Source organism: Balaenoptera physalus (genome assembly GCF_965194825.1).
Source record: "Balaenoptera physalus genome assembly, chromosome: X".
NCBI classification, from domain to species: domain Eukaryota; kingdom Metazoa; phylum Chordata; class Mammalia; order Artiodactyla; family Balaenopteridae; genus Balaenoptera; species Balaenoptera physalus.
The window spans coordinates 95,053,872-95,072,036 of record NC_138903.1 but is presented as its reverse complement, the minus strand read 5'-3'; the positions used below and the strand labels follow the sequence as shown (position 1 = coordinate 95,072,036).

Here is an 18,165-nt window from a genome sequence, read left to right as displayed (position 1 = left end):
TTTATTTCTTCATGTTGATTCAAGTTAATATCTTGTGTCCTTTTATTTCAGCCTGAAAAGCTCCATTTAGTATTCTTGGAGAACAGTTCTGCTAGAGATGAACTCTCTCAGTTTTTGTCTCTCTTAATTTTTCCTTTATTTTGAAGGTAGTTTTGCCATATATAGAATACTTGGTTGACCTTTAAAGTTTTTTCTTCCAGCACTTTTAATATGTCATCCCACTGCCTTCTTGCTTCCATGGTTTCTGGTGAGAAATCAGCTGCTAATCTTATTGAGGAGCTCTTATGTATGCTTACTCATTTCTCTCTTCCTGCTTTCAAAATTCTTTGTCTTTTGACTGTTCGATTATGACGTGTCTCAATGTGGATATCTTAGTTTGTCCTACTTTGATTTCATTGAGTGTCTTTTATATGTAATGTGTTTCATCAAATTTGGGAGTTTTTCAGTCATATTTCTTCAAATATTCTTTCTGCCTCCTTTTATTTTTTTCCTTTCCTTCTGGGACTCACAGTATATGTATGTTGGTATACTTCATCATATCCCACAGGTCTCTGAGTTTCTGTTCAGTTTTCTTCATCCTTTTTTCTTGCTGTTCCTCAGACTTGATAATTTCAATTGATCTGTCTTCATATTCATTGACTCTTCTGTTCTAATATGCTGTTGAGCCCCTCTAGTGAAATTTTTATTTCACTTATTGTACTTTTTAACTCCAGTATTTCTATTTGATTCAGTTTTATAATTGCTATCTCTTTATACTGTCTATATAAAGAGACACTATTCTCCTAATTTTCTTTAGTTTCTTTAGAAATTGTTTCTTTTAGTTCTTTGAACATATTTAAAATAGCTGATTAAAAGTTTATATCTAGTATTGCCAATGTCTGGACCTGCTCATGGACAGTTTCTATTGCTTGGTGTTTTTCCTGTGTTATGGCCATAGGATTTTTTTCATGTCTCATAATTTTTCATTAAATACTGGAAATATATGTGTTTTTGGCCACACCACATGTCATGCAGGATCTTAGTTCCCTGACCAGGGATCAAACCCATGCCCCCTCAGTGGAAGCATGGAGTCTTAACCACTGGACCACCAGGGAAATCCCAATACTGGATATTTTAAATAATATAATTGACAATCCTGGAAATTATGTTGTTCCCTCCCCCTAGGGTTTGTTGTTATTGCTGGTTTTTGTAGTTGTTTTTTGTATTTGTTTGCTTGTTCAGTGAATTTTCTGAACTAATTCAGTAAGCTCTATACTCTTTGTCATATGTGGCCAGTGACGTCTATGCTCAAGTAGCTTAGAGGGCAACTAATGACTAGGTAGAGATTTTCTTAAATGCCTAGAGCTAAAAATCTCACAGTGTTTGCCAAGGGACTCTGCAAGCATGTTGGACACACTTTCAACTGTCAGCCAAACACTTTACGACTCTGCATTAGCTTACACTTCCTGCTTGCACAGAACCACAAATCAGCCAGGGGTGGGTGAAAGTTTATGGCTTTCTCAGGGCTTTCCTGTGTGTGTGCACAGCCCTACACATGTGCCTGGTCTTCTAGATTATAAGAAATATGTACTAGCTTTTCAAAATCCCTACGGACAACTCATTTTTCAGTTTTTCCTTTTAAGCTTTTCAGGTAATCTATGGTTTGCTCCAACTGTTATCCATTACCTTAGGCATCTATCACATTAAAACACTTGCTGAAATCTTCACAAAGTTAATTTCTCAATACTTCAAAGCAACATATCATTTTATTTACATTATTTCCTAGAAAACCAATGAAAGGTAAATTTTAGCTCAGTTCAAGTCAAACTATTTCAAAACAATACAATTTTCTAAGCACTTTAAATGTAACTGAGGATCAGGTTAGCAAGCTTTCCCAGAGTCTGGTTGCTAAATCATTTTAGGCTTTAAAAAAAGAAGAATATTTAGAACTAGCAGTAAGTGGGAGAATGCTAGCACAGTAAATGAAAGTGACAATGATGCCTTGCCATATCAAGATTCAAAGGTATTAACCAACTTCAAAGCTGTGAAATAGTAAAGGTACAGTATTTGTGATGGAAGTAGTCTGAGACACAATTTAGTCCTAGGTTTGTCTGACTCTGGAGACTATTTTCTTTAATTACTAGGTTATATATTTCCTCTTCTCTCTGTATCATGTCAAGTATCTGATAAAAATCTGGATTTACTGGATCAAGGCTAAACTCTTCTTCTGACTTTCAAGCTCCTCTCTAATTTTTCTTCCACCTGCCTAGCCATATTTATTCTCTACTAATTCCTAAAGCAATCGTCCGATTTAGTCAGATCAGTTTGCATACTGTGCTTCAAATCTGTCATATTCATTTCTCATTCTGGGCCTTCACTTACCAGGAGTGCCCAAATCTCAGCCATCCTCCAAAAGCCAGATCAAGACCCATCTCATGTACAAAGTTTTTCCTGATGTAGTCCTCTGAAAACCTATAGAATTTATCATCGTAGCACATAATTTTTCCATCTGGTTTATTTTTCAATGATTTAAAAATTGAGGTATAATTTACATACCATAAAATTCACCCTTTTAGAATGTACAATTCAGTGGATTTTAGTATAATTCACAAAGATATACAACCATATTTTTATTGCCTACTCTTCACCCCATTGGTGAGAGAGGGAGTCCGACCCTAAGATTATGGGGATGGCCAAGCACATGACACCTGACACTGGACAGATGAGATTGACAGCAGTTTATTAATCACATATACTCAATCCCCAGGGGAAGGCACAACATGTCACACAGGGCCACAGAGGAGTTGTACTTGGGAACAGAATGAATATGCAGGGGCTGTGGGAGGCAGACTTTGTAGTGTCAGGAATGTGGAGTGATCCTTGGTTCCCACATGAGAATGTGATTGGTTTGTTTGAATAATTTCACAGACTGGCAGGGAACTGAAACCTTTTACTTAAAGATAAGCAGGAATTTTGCCTGGTCCCTGTGATAAGGAGGGTTATTTAGCCAGGGGACCTTATCCACAGGAGTAGATTGGGGAGGATGGCTTACAGTTAGGCTATTAGATCCACACCTTCCTCCTCATTTTAGATGTCAAGGAAGTACATAATATTGATCTACAAACCATTTTCACTTTCTAGAACATTTTTATCACTCCAAAAAGAATCCCCATGCCCATTAGCCCATTCCTCCTTTTGTCAGATGTAGGCAACCATAAATCTACTTTCTATCTGTAGATTTGCCTATTCTGAACATTCTTTATATATATATATATATAGTTTATTTATTTATTTATTTTGTTTCACCAGGTCTTAGTTGCAGAAGGCAGGCTCCTTAGTTCTGGCTCACCTGCTCCTTAGTTGCAGCACATGTGCTCCTTAGTTGCGGCTGGCAGGCTCCTTAGTTGTGGCATGCAAACTCTTAGTTGTGGCATACATGTGGGATCTAGTTTCCTGACCAGGTATTGAACAAGGACCCCCTGCGTTGGGAGCTCGGAGTCTTAACCACTGCCAGCAGGAAAGTCCTGAACATTCTTGATTATGGTACCTTTGTAGTAAGTTTTGAAATTGGGACATGTGGGTTCTCCAACTTGTTTTTCTTCTTCAAGATTTTTTGGGCTATTCTTGGTCCCTTGCATTTCCACATACATTTTAGAATCAGTCTGCCAATTTCTGCAAATAAGCTACCTGAGATTTTGATAGGGTTTGTGTTGAATCTGTAGATTAATTTGAGAGGATATTACCATCTTAACAATATTAAGTCTTCTAATCCACGACCATGGAAAGTGTTTCCACTTATGTAGGTCTTCTTTAATTCCTTTCAACAGTATTTTGTAGTTTTCCATGTACAAGTCCTATAGTTCTTTTAAAAAACTATTCCTAAGTATTTTATTTTATTTTATTTTATTTTATTTTATTTTATTTTATTTTATTTTATTTTATTTTATTTTATTTTATTTTCTGGCCATGCCATGTGGCATGTGGGATCTTAATTCCCCAACCAGGGATCGAACCCGCATTCCCTACATTGGAAGCACGGAGTCTTAACCACTGGCCCGCCAGGGAAGCCCCAGTATTTTATTATTTTTGATGCCAGTGTAAATGTAATTGTTTACTTAATTCATTTTCAGATTGTTTATTGCTAGTGTATAGAAATACAACAAATTTTTGTATGTTGATTTTATTTCCTACAGCTTTCGTAAACTCATTTATTAGCTTTAAGAGATTTTTTGAGGGTTATTTGGGTTTTTCTATATACAAAATTCTGTAGATTTTGTTCTGTATACAAGATCATGTTATCTGCAATAGTTTTATTTCTTCTTTTCCAATCTGGATGACTTTTATCTCTTTTACTTGCCTAATTGCCCTGGTTAGAACCTCCAGTCAACTGTTGAATAGAAGTGGTAAGAGTGGACCTCCTTGTCTTATTCCAGATCTCAAGGGGAAAACTTTCTGCCTTTCACCATTAAGTACATTGGCTGTGGGTTTTTCATAGATGCCCTTTATTAGGGTAAGGAAATTTCCTTCTATTTATAATTTTTGGGAAGTTTTTGTCATGAAAGGTATTTAATTTTGTCAGATGCTTTTCCTGTATCTGTTGAGATGATCATGTGGTTTTTGTCCTCTATTTTATTAATATGCTGTGTTACATTGATTGATTTTCTTTTTTTTTCTAACATCTTTATTGGAGTATAATTGCTTTACAATGTTGTATTAGTTTCTGCTGTATAACAAAGTGAATCAGCTATATGTATACATATATCACCATATCTCCTCCCTCCCACCCTCCCTATCCCACCCCTCTAGGTGGTCACAAAGCACCGAGCTGATCTCCCTGTGCTATGTGGCTGCTTCCTACTAGCTATCTGTTTTACATTTGGTAGTGTATATATGTCCATGCCACTCTCTCACTTCATCCCAGCTTACCCTTCCCCCTCCCTGTGTCCTCAAGTCCATTCTCTACATCTGTGTCTTTATTCCTGTCCTGCCCCTAGGTTCTTCAGAACCTTTTTTTTTTTTTAGATTCCATATGTATGTGTTAGCATACAGTATTTGTTTTTCTCTTTCTGACTTACTTCACTCTGTATGACAGACTCTAGGTCCATCCACCTCACTACAAATAACTCAGTTTCATTTCTTTTTATGGCTGAGTAATATTCCATTGTATATGTGTGCCACATCTTTATCCATTCATCTGTTGATGGACACTTAGGTTGCTTCCATGTCCTGGCTATTGTAAATAGAGCTGCAGTGAACATTGTGGTACATGACTCTTTACATTGATTGATTTTCATATGTTGAACCAACCTTCCATTTCTCGGATAAATCCCACTCAGTCATGGTGTATGATCCTTTTGATATGTTGCTAGATTTAGTTTGCTACTATTTTGTTGAGAACTTTTACATCTATATTCATAAAGAATTATCGGTCTGTAGTTTTCTTTTCTTGTGATGTATTTGTCTTATTTAGGTATCAGAGTAACACAGGGCATGGAACTTTGAAGGAGCTCTGCATTAGTTAGGGTGCTCTAGAGAAACAGAACCAATAAGACATATATATGTGTATAGAGATATAGATGTAGATTTATTATAAGGAATTGGCTCTGAGAAATCCCACGATCTGCCATCTGCAATCTGGAGACCCAGGAAAGCCAGTGGTATATTTCAGTCTGAGTCCTAAGGCTTGAGAACCAGGAGAACCAATGGTGTAAATTGCACTCTGGGTCTGAAGGCCTGAGAACCACAGGTACACAGGGGACAAGAAAAGATTGATGTTCCAGCTCAAGCAATCAGGCAGGAAGTGCCGAATTCTTCCTTCCTTCACTTTTTTGTTTATTTAGGCCCTTAATGTATTGGATGATACCACTCACGCTGGGGAGGGCAAACTGCTTTACTGAGTCAACAGGTTCAAAATGCTAACTTCATCCAGAAATACCCTCACAGACATACCCAGAAATAATGATTAGCCAAATATCTGGACACTTTGCGATCCAGTCATGTTGAGACATAGAATTAACCATTACAATCTCCAACCTCATTTTGCGCCCTCCAGTGGTTTCCAGGCTGCTTGTTTTCACCATGATTGTGGCTCATTGATTTTCAAAGTTACTGTGGAATCAGGGAGAAGGTGGAGGTGGGAATACAGTAAGTTAAAATGCCACAAATCTTGCTATTTTTACTCAGATTCAGCTATTTTCCTTAAACATTCCCTGGATTGTTGCAAGCTTTTTGTTAATTTCTAGAGTTCTCAGTTAATTCTTAAGAATTTGTGCTAGTTTTCTCATTGCTTTTATGGAGAAGAGGATTTTCGGTGGTCCTTACACTACCATTTTTGCTAACATCCTGCAATATAACATACATATATTGCTTTTGTATCACATGCTACTCATATTTTCCAAACTAAACTGTAGATTTTTTGACTGTATACTTCTATACACCACCTCTACAATGTCTAGCAAAGAAGTTCACTTACCAACGTTACTGGAATTGAGATTGAGCTCATTGTTTCTATGTCTTTATGTTGAACAGGTTGTATTTGTGAAATAAAACCAGTTGTCATCTACAAACAGATTCCCTGCTTGGTGGAGTATATTCACCAAAACTTGAAACACTCCACAGGTGAAAATGGCAAAAAAAATAAAGTCCCAAGCTGCAAAAGCAGAAAGAGCAGTGATGTTCTGAATATAATTTTGCAGCTGATTTTCTCCTTTACTGACTTTTTAAAACAAACTTTTTATTTTGAAATAGTTTTAGACTCACAAGAAGCATCAGAAATTGTGTAGAGAGTTTTCATAGTTTACCTACCTTCCCCTAATGTAACTATCTTGTGTTACCATAGTACAATTATCAAAGCCGAAAAACTAGCATTGGTACACTAATATTAACTGAACTATAGACTTTATTCATATTCCTCAACTGAGTTTTAAAGTCTATAGTGCAACAAGGAAAAAAATGGATGCAGAGAAAGAAGGACTGCCTGAAGTTGTCTAAGGCCAAAGGCATTGAGTAAAAGGGAGCAAGTTGAGCTGAAAATTCAGGATAGGCACTGTATAGTGCCTCCCCCTAATTGGCTTCTGGGGAGTGTGCCTTTTTGTTACTGGTCTTTTTGTGGAGGGTGCTTTTGCGGGGCCTTTTTGTCAATGCTTGAGGCAGGGGAGCTTTTTCTTATTTGCATAAAGATTCCATGTTGACCTTGGCCTTGCCTTTCCCTGTACTCAGAGTAATCCATAAGTTAAATGTTGTAAACAAAAAAATTACCTTTGCCCTTACTATCTATCTGTTCAATTCCCCCCCCCATACCACTCCTGAATGTGGGAATATTTAGACAATACATTTAGATAAAAACACTGCTTAGGAAGAAGGGTGATACTGTCCTTTACTGCATGGAGTATGAAACAAACAAAACAATAAACAGGCAGGATGAGGAAAAAAGGTTGCTTTCCAGCACCTCTCTAGTTGGGTGTTCATAATGAAGCTTCTTAAATTTGTACTAGCATAAATTCAGCGTAAGACCTATTCATACATATGTGAATGTATTTTAAAGTCAAATAAAAACATTGCAAAATTATCTTGTCAGAAGGGTTGACTAAAAGTGCATTGCACTCAAATTCTGTTACTTTGTAATATATTACAAATCATCAACTGCTCTTCTCACAGCATAATTTATGGATGATTTCATGGTAAAATTAAACGGGAGAAGCCAGAGTGTGACAGTGAATGTTTTAAATGTATTTTATAATGCTCAAATCTAGTATTAGGAGACTAAAAATTAATTGTTCTAAAATAAATTCCAGATGGATACAGTTTAAAAGTAGAAGATGAAGCCTTAAAACCACCAAAATAAAAATAAGTGAAGGGACTTCCCTGGTGGTGCAGTGGTTAAGAATCTGCCTGTCAATGCAGTGGACACGGGTTCGAGCCCTGGTCCGGGAAGGTCCCACATGCTACAGAGCAACTAAGCCCATGCACCACAACTACTGAGCCAACGCTCTAGAGCCTGCAAGCTACAACTACTGAGCCCGCATGCCACAACTACTGAAGCCTGCGTGCCTAGAGCCCATGCTCCACAACAAGAGAAGCCACCACAATGAGAAACCCGCACACCACAAGGAAGAGTAGCCCCCACTGATGCAACTAGAAAAAGCCTGCGAGCAGCAATGAAGACCCAACGCAGCCAAAAATAAATTTAAAAAAAAGTGGATAATCTTTCTACAAATATACTACATAACATAAAAAATTCCTATTACAAATATTATAAACAAAATTAAAAGGTAAAGAACATTCTGGGGCAAATATTTGTAAAATATATTACAAATAACCAAATTTGACAAATCAATAATAAAAAGTTAAATATTCTTATAGAAAAATGATCAAAAGAAAAAACAGTCCTCAAAACAAGAACATAAGAGGCTAATAAGTGTATGAAAAATTGTTTAACTTCACTAGTATGTCCATAGTGTAAATGCCCAACAGTTAGCTTTTTTGACTGTAATATAAGTGCCTGACATTAAGCTTTTGATTTTCGAGGCATCCATTTCAAAGACATCCATCTTCAATAAACACACTGCCAGTTGCACAAGTAGATAAAGAGCCAGGCCGCCCCGCCTGTGAAGTTCCCCTTTTAGAAAGCCCTGGGTGACCTAGATAACTGACCGCTTACTTTTCCCTTCCTGTGATTTAATTCCTGCTCTTATGTTTTAAATTCACCAATGAAGGGTGAATCAAGGGAAACCTTGGACACTTCACACTTGAACCCAATAAAGGCAGAACCCCACGTCCACACAATATCTTTTTACCCGTAACCTCTCTGTGTGGCCCGCGGACATGCTGTGTACTGTCCAGAATATGTAAGTAACATATCTTGTTTTTTCAAAGTTTCGGGATGGTTGTTGCAGAAGTGGGTCTTGCAATCGTAATAAGAACCACGAGGGCCAGTTGGGGAACTGTCTATGGGGGCACCTCACAGGTAGCACAGGCCCAGGTGAGAGCCGCAGGCATTCCTAGCTGATAGCATCACTATCAATAGGTGGAAACCAACACAAAACAATGTCGAATAAGGTTATTTGTCAAAATGACATGATGTTATTTTTCCTTATTAAATTGGAAATGATGAAAAGACATGATGACTTTCAGGATTTCTTCGAGTGTAGAGAAATGGGTACTCATATATTGTTTGGGGAAGTAAGTATATACTAGTATAAGCGTTTTGATAGACAAGTTGGCTAAACTTATAAAAATATTTTAAAATGTGTATATCTAATAATTTCACTTCTAAGAATTTAACCTAAGGACAAAAGTATGAGATGTAGACAAAGAGAATGTATAATAATGTTCATATCAGTATTATTGATATAGGAAAAATTAGAAATAGCCAATCCATTATTATTGGATATTTAGAATCAGTAAATTGTATTATACACATGTGATGGGATACTCTGAAACCATTAAAACTCATTGTAGTGGACACTATCATGTGTATACAGATCCTGCTTCAAGACAGAAGGCCTTATTCCTCCAGCAGCTAGCAGAGCTGCTGGCAGATTGTCCTCAGCTGTCAGCCTTTTCTGGGAACTCAGCCCAAGAGAGTGACCTATCCCAAGGTTAACACTATCTTCCAAGGTGCAGTTTGCATTCAATGACCAGTCAATGCTAGAATATAAAGGTTCAGCCTCCTTGCTCCAACTGGGGACAATTCTGGGTGATTATTCCAGATTCAGAGCTCCCTATGTGGTCTGCTAAGGCCCTGTGACTGCTTTGCAGCCCAACTACTCTCTTTGTCCAATATTGTTTCCTTTCCTTCCTTCAACAGGTGTTGATCTCAAGAGCACTCTCTAATATACTTTTGCTGAGTTGGAGTCTGATTTCTGGGAAATTGAATCTACAACAGTTGTGTTGAAGAATATTAACATGGGAAGATATTAAAAATATTTTGCTAAATTAAGAAAGCTGACTGGCCATGGCCAATTAAACTAACTGAAAAACCCTTTTGATACAGACCTCTATGAGTACAAGATAAAAATATACAAACATTTTTTAAATTGCATAACTGAGTTCACAAGAAATCAAGGAAAACTCCCAGATGCCAGAAATGAAGAGGAAATGGAAAATCAGAGTTGTAATCTTGTGAGTGGGAGTTGTGGTTACCCTGGGAAGGGAGGTTTTGTTTTGTTTTGTTTTTTAGTTTTTGGGTTTTTTTTGAGTTTTAATAATAAATTTTATTCAACCCAATATGTCAAAATGTCATTTTAACATGTAGTCTATATAAAACATTATTAATGAGATTTAAAAATTTTTTTTGCACATTGTCTTTAAAATCGAGCAGGGAAGGGAGTTTCAACTTTTAAGAACCACAGGGACAGGAGATGAGGTCTTGGGCCCAAGGGTCTCGTCATAAAGGTCCCCTGGAAGGGCTGTACTCTGTATAAAAGTTTGGAGTAGAAAAAAATCTGCATCTTTGGCATAGGGAAACAAGGAAGTATATCTGACTAAATCAAAGATGGAAGAAAAAATTTCCTCTGAGAATTTAAAGCACAGTTCTGGAACTCATGTGAGCTTTGGGTTTTAATTTATCCTACCTGCATGACCAAGGAAACTGTACACTGAGGGTCTTGGAAGAAGCAAAGGTAAAGCTGCTTGAAGGGCTGCTCCCACAACACAGACTGTAAGAATTTTTCACAGAATTTTTTTAAAGCCCAATTAAAGAAGATATTTCAATTTTTAAAAACCTACAAGATTTAGAGAACAAACGTATGGACACCAAGGGGGGAAAGTGGGGGTGGTGGTGGTGGTGTGATGAATTGGGAGATTGGGATTGACATGTATACACTAATATGTATAAAATGGATAACTAATGAGAATCTGCTGTATAAAATAATAAATAAAATTCTAAAATTCTAAAATTCAAAAAATAAAATGTGAAAAAACCCCACAAGATTAAATGATCTACCAAGAATGAGAGTCAGTGGACACAATCACCAGCAAGATTAGAATCCTGAGAATCATTGAGCTAGGGGATAACAGATTTGAGAAAATTATCCAATATTAAGGAAAAATAGAGACGGAAAATATGTCTGAGAGGCTGAAAAACATGGAGGATAGAATGAAAGGTCCAGGGACTTCCCTGGCAGTCCAGTGGTTGGGACTTCGCCTTCCAATGCAGGGGGTGTGTGTTCGATCCTGGGTTGGGGATCTAAGATCCCACACACCTCGTGGCCAAAAAACCAAAACATAAAACAGAAGCAACATTGTAACAAATTCAATAAAGACTTTTAAAATGATCTACATCAAAAAAAAAAAAAAAATGAAAGGTCCAACCTTAATCTAAGAGGAGTTCTAGAAGGAAAATAGCGAGAATGGGAGAAAGGAAATACTTGAGTACATAATGGCAGAGGATTTTCCAGGACTGATGAAAGATTTAAGAACAAGTACCAAATAAAATAAATAAAATTAAATCTATATGCAGACACATTATAATCAAACTGCAGAACACCCAAAACAAAGAGAAGAATCTTTAAAACTATCAGAGAGAAAAGATAGATTACCTCCAAAGGAACAACGAGATAGACAGCAGACTTTTAAATTACGAAATATAGTCCAGAACACAGGTAAATAATATCTTCAAAGTTCTGAAGGAAAATATCTGTCAACCTAGATTTCTAAGCCCAGCTAAATTATCATTCAAGAGTGAGGGCAATAAAAACATTTCCAGGAATGAACTGAGAGAATCAAGAACTCACAGACTGTCATTGAAAGAAATACTAAAGTATGCACTTCAGAAAGGAAGCACTAATGTGGAAAAAAGAATGGCGAGCGAAGAATTGGTAGACATGTGGGTAGATCTAAATAGCATCGGTCATGAAAAAACAATAATGAGGATGATGAATAATTTGGGGGTATGAAAACAAAGTTGGAGAGGCATGGTTTAGTTAAAACTTTCTATGTCTTTGAATCGTGTTATGGGCGGTAGAACTATTGAGAAACTTTAGACATTTGAAGCAAAAAAAAAAAAAGTATATATAACTTCCAAATCAGCAGGAGGAAAAAAGAATTTTGAAAACTGACTAATAGAAAAAAAAAAAGGCAAGAAAGGAGAAAAAAAAAACTTAGAAAAAAGCAGAATAAGAGAGAAATCCCATGATAAGGTGATATAAATAAATCCAAGTGTATCATTCATCACAATAAATGTAACTGGATGAAACGTATGAGAATCTTTGTTGCATTTAAAAATCCAAAATTTATCTAAATTCTGTTCATAAAAGTCATACCTAAAACATAAAGGCATAGAAAGTGATGGAAAAAGATATGCCACGCAAATACTAACCAAAGTTGATGTAGCTATGTTAATGTAAAGTAAAACAAACTTTAAAGCAAAAAACATTATTAGGGATAAAGAGTGTCACAGAATATTGATAAAAGGAATAATCCACCAGGAAGACAGAACAATTTTAAGTCTGTCTGCAGCTAAATATATTGCCTTAAAAAACATAAAGCAAAAATTGACAGAATTACAAGGAGATAATGAACAAATCTATCATCACTGGTAAATTTTATCGATAATACACCTCTTCATGTTGATACAGAAAGCAGGCCAAAAATTAACAAGAATGTAGAAGATCTGAACAACACAGTTTTAAAAAGAAAAACGAGTTGAAACACAACATTGTAAATAAACTATACTCCAATAAAATTAAAATATTAAAAAAACTTGAGTTGATATATATAGATAGAATTCTGTGCCCAATAATTACAGAATACTCATTCTTTAAAACTACACACGGATCATTCATTTATCACACTTTTTTATCACAGTGCAATACAATTAGAATTCCCAGAAACAAAAAGATAATAAAAAATAATATACTTGGAAATTAAAAGAAAGTAGGTTTTAAAGCCAGTTTGTGTGTTATCATCATATTTGGGGGAAAACTGGTATCTGTCTTATGCATTGAAAGAAAAAGTTGGAAAGAGGCACTAAAAATGGTTAAGAGTGGTTATTTATGGTTTGTTGGCTTACAGGTGATTTTAAATTTTGCTTTATTTTTAAAGAGTTTTTCTGTATTGTTAAAGTTTCCTACTTGGATCATGTAAGCATGTACTTTTTTTCTAATTAGAAAAAAATCAAATGAATTTTACTTAGGATGAAGTGTAGAATAATAATTTGCCTGGGCTATTGCAATAGCCTCCTAAGTGGTCTCCCCATTTTCATTCTTGCCTCCAAATACATCCTCTTCTCCAAAGAACTTAGAATAAAATTCAAGTTCCTAACCTTAGCCTGTAAGGTTCTGCATGACATTGCTCCAGCCTACATTTCCAACCTTACCTCCAGTCACACTTGCCAGATTCATTCTACTTCAACCACACAGGCTTTAATTTCCTTGAACTCTACGCTCCAGGTTCTTTCCATCCTGGGTCTTCACATTTGCTACTCCTTGCACCTAGAAGCCCTACCACCCTCCTTCCCTCAACACTCTCTTTGCCTGGCTAAATCCTAGGTATTCTCCATGTTTCAGCTGAGTATGAAATCCTTAGGGGAGCCTTTTCTGACCTCCTTCCCCAGACTAGGTTTGGTTTCTCTGATACTCTCAAAGCACGCATTGTTTTCCTTCATACTACTAATAAACTTGAAAATATGTGTTTATGTGTTTACTTGGTTATTGTTGGTCTCCCTTGCTAAACTACTTGCTCCATGAGGACAGGGACCACATCTGGTTTGATCATTGCTATATGCCCAGCACGTAACATAGGGCCAGGCATGTGGCAAATGCTCAGTGGTTATTTGTTGAAAGAATGCATTAATGAGTGCATGAATGAATGACTGAATCCTCACAAACGCAACTAGAGATTATAAAACCAAAAAGGGAGGTAAAGAAGTTCATGAAGGAGAAGGCTAATAATATGCCACAATCGTGGTTTTAACTTCCTTTTGTATTCTCTTTTTCTACATTTGCTTTAATGGACTATTCCCCTTTAAAGAGAGAAAAGTCCTGTGAGTTAGCTTAAAAACGAAACAGCAACGATAACAAAGTTGCTACTTCTGAGGCCAAGGACAGTGAAGTAGGATAATTTGTAGATGGGTATAAACTACTGGATCACATTTCATTGTTTCATTATATAATTGATACAGTACAACATAACCAAAGCCCAATTCAAGTTGGCCTGGATATGCTCTATCTTCTCTTCCAGGGACAACTTGTACACATTCAGTCAGCTTGAGTAATAATGGTCTTTGTAATTAGGGCCAGTACATCTGAAGAAGAGATACATTTTCCACTGACTCCCTGTTGCTATCTAGAGAAGAAAAATATTGGCTACTGCTTAGGCTTACTCCAGAGTTTACAGTTTAGGGTATAATCTTAAATTCTTAAAATACAGCCTTTTAAAAAGATGTTAAGAAAGCAAAGTAGGACACTCAATTCTGTGACACCATGGACTTAAATTCACAGACACTAACTTCCTTTCAGTTAATCCCACCCTCAGAAGAAAGTCATGGTGGTAATTTCAAAGTCAAATTCTCTACAAGAGCTTGGTGTTTTAACATAACCACTTTTTCCAAAATCTCAGTCTTTTCCTTCTATTTGATCTAGTCATAAACTAGATGCTTCACAGTTATCTGCATAGTTAACCTAGACAATATCTGCTTGAGTATTTAGTCCCTTAATAGTTCACATCTTTCTGCTGTTTATCTCTTTTCAAAATTTGCTCCCAGGTAACTCCAAGAGTTCTACAATGATGTGTGAGACCAAGTCAACAAGTTTTAAAGTACAAGTGATTCATAAATAATTCTAAAATAAACTTATGCAATACAGTACAGAAGAGGCAGGGTACAAATTCATAACATAAGTATGTCCAATTACAAATAAATATAGGAAATGAGAGAGAACAGGATTTGTAAATGCGCCACACTTTTCTTTATATTCCTTTTAAATGTCAAGAAATTCAATTACTAAATATAAACACAGTACTCAAAAAGGCATTGTTAATAATTATTAGTGCACAAAAGGAAAATATTTTTAACTTAAATAGATCCAAACACTGAGAACAGGACCGAGGAAGCCAAATAACACTGTGTGCTCAAGAGTATTTCTTATTCAAGTAAAACATGTTGTTAGTATGGCACATCAAACTATTTATAATCCTCTGTTATTTGTATATTACAGAACAAGAGTGAGAGCCTAAACAGAGAACACTGGAAATCATTTGACTAAATCAACAAAAAGGAAACTAAATAAACTTTTCTGGTGACAGTAATGACCAATTGCTATGCAACTGATTGTATCAAGGTATAATCAATTGGCTTAAGTTCTTCAGACTACTGAAATAAGTGGACCAACGATTTCATGGTCATATTTCAGTTATTTAGCTGACCATGTAGTAATCTAATTGGTTAGCCTGTAAATTCTATCCAGCTATCACTATAAAAATGGAATAGCTTATTAGTATGAGAAAACAGCATTTTCTACTAGATTAATAGAAATGACTGTAAGTGATCAGAATAGCACTAGAACTGAATTTAGGCCCTGCCTGAAATATGTCAGAATAATAAAGAGAAGATAGAAAACATTAACCAATTTTTTCAAAGTTTTTAATTTTTTATCAGTGGTATTTTACCACTTTTCCTCCTTATTCATGTTGTTTCAGAAGAAATTAATAAAATCCAACTCTCGTTTCATAGTCACAGTGACCTCGAGAGTCTCAGTTTCAACAATATAGAAAGCTTTGGCACTGCTGCATTCCACAGGATGGGGAAGGGTTGCCAACAGCTTCCTAAAAAACAAAACAAAATAAAAACCTAGAATCAGTGATATCAAGACAATGGGAAGCAATATATATCATCACAATGTTAGGAACCAAAAAACTATTTAGACAGTATGAATACTGGATCAAAAATATGCCTAAATAGCACAAACAGTATACCATTTTTTTGTCCTTAAAAATCCAAGCAGTGGTTTTGACCACCCCTCTTTTTTTCTAAATTGACCTCATTTCACATTATATACACATAGTCTCAGGCTATGTTTATTGGCATAGAAATAGAACCATTGCAACTTTAAGTTGGTTGGATAGATCTGTTGCCAGTCATACTTATGTGTAGATGGAATGTGGCTGCCTGACAGAAACCTGAACATTGGAATGGTTCTAAATAATTCTGCTAACACAACTGAGTCTCTACTACTACTTTAGGTGTAGTTATTGAAACTCAGGACTGGAATGATTTCAATACCAGATCAACGAAAGTGCTTTTCTCTGCCTGCTTCTGTTCTTTCTACTATACATTGACAAAAATTTCCTGTGAGAGATTGCTGAGTGTAGTTTGCAGTTTCTGGCTCAGTTGTTGGATAACTGTATGCTTTAGATGCATGGTTGGCATGAGAATTATAGGTACATAAGCAAAAACAAATTCACTTGTTTTGCCTTATACTCATTTATACATGAGTATAAATACATGAGCATTTACATGAGCAGAATGTCCGCTCTTATCTTTCTTGGAGCCGGTAAGCATAGTGTTACAGGTGTCAAAGTTAGAAACTAAAGAAAGTAGATGTGAATATTAATAAACTAAAAAACAAGACACATTTCCAATAATACAATTTCAGGTAATAGCATGGCTCCAAAGCATGTTCAAGTGTTTAGGAAAAGTGATAAAAACTTTAATTCTATCTTCTGTCTTCTATCTTTTTTTTTTTTTTTCACACACACACACACACTGTATTTTATTTTTACAAGAGATAAATAGACTGACACCAAGCATTGTACATGGATGACCACAACAAAAGCAACAATGATTGCAATTACCAAACATGAAACACACTCATACTATGTCATAATATTGACATTCAGTCCAGTAATCCTCCACTGTAACAGCTCCTTTACTTTGCAGTGAAAATTGATTTGTATATTCTTTGCCTCTGAGACCTTGTGGGATTTTTTTTTTAATTCAGACAGAAAGTCACAAAAATTATACTCATCCTCATCAGTTCACTCATTCCCATGTAATTAATTTTTTTTTCATCTTGATCTTTTTTTAGCACTTTTATGAGGTCATCAGTTTTTCATTAGAGTTCTGAAAATGCTTATTCATTCAGTTCAGCAGTACAGTCAGTTACCAGAAACCTGTACTTGTCAGAGTCTTTTCCATGAATTTCTTGAAGATGAAACCCTTTTATAGGAACATATTTGCAAAAGCATCAGAGTGCACCCAGAACTGTCTGTAAATGACAAAAGACTTAAAAATGACCACAGTTAAAGATTTGATGAAAGTTCATAATAATGCAGTTGACAAGAAAATTAGTTATTTCTGAGATATACATTTTAAAGTAATAACTAGGATTATGACTTATAACATTATACCAGAACATATAAGATTTTTAGACATTTCATGTAATGTCTGAAACATTTATATTAACATATTTCCATACATATTTCCATACAAATACAAACATAAGATTTTTAGAAATTTCATGTAATGTCTGAAACATTTATATTAACATATTTCCATACAAATAACCCAATGAAAGTTTAGTACTAGTTGTTTGGTTTGTTTGTTTTTTTATACTGCAGGTTCTTATTAGGCATCAATTTTATACACATCAGTGTATACATGTCAATCCCAATCGCCCAATTCAGCACACCACCATCCCCACCCCACCGCAGTTTTTCCCCCTTGGTGTCCATATGTCCATTCTCTACATCTGTGTCTCAATTTCTGCCCTGCAAACCGGCTCATCTGTACCATTTTTCTAGGTTCCACATACATGCGTTAATATACGATATTTGTTTTTCTCTTTCTGACTTACTTCACTCTGTATGACAGTCTCTAGATCCATCCACGTCTCAACAAATGACTCAATTTCGTTCCTTTTTATGGCTGAGTAATATTCCATTGTATATATGTGCCATATCTTCTTTATCCATTCATCTGTTGATGGGCATTTAGGTTGCTTCCATGTCCTGGCTATTGTAAATAGTGCTGCAATGAACATTGGGGTACATGTGTCTTTTTGAATTACGGTTTTCTCTGGGTATATGCCCAGTAGTGGGATTGCTGGGTCATATGGTAATTCCATTTTTAGTTTTTTAAGGAACCTCCATATTGTTCTCCATAGTGGCTGTATCAATTTACATTCCCACCAACAGTGCAAGAGGGTTCCCTTTTCTACACACACTCTCCAGCATTTGTTGTTTGTAGAT

The 18,165-nt window shown here is 35.8% G+C and overlaps 1 protein-coding gene across 2 annotated transcripts in view; it reads right to left on the bottom strand.

Moving 5' to 3' along the window:
- Positions 1-241: 241 nt before the first annotated feature.
- DNAAF6 (dynein axonemal assembly factor 6) overlaps positions 242-18,165 on the bottom strand; it is a 58,276-nt gene continuing 40,352 nt past the window's right edge. For both annotated transcript variants that reach the window (XM_082447796.1, XM_082447795.1), the window contains exon 7: positions 242-15,741. In XM_082447796.1, the coding sequence (XP_082303922.1) occupies positions 15,612-15,741 (130 nt within the window). In that variant the 3' untranslated portion in view covers positions 242-15,611. The remainder of the gene's footprint in view (positions 15,742-18,165) is intronic.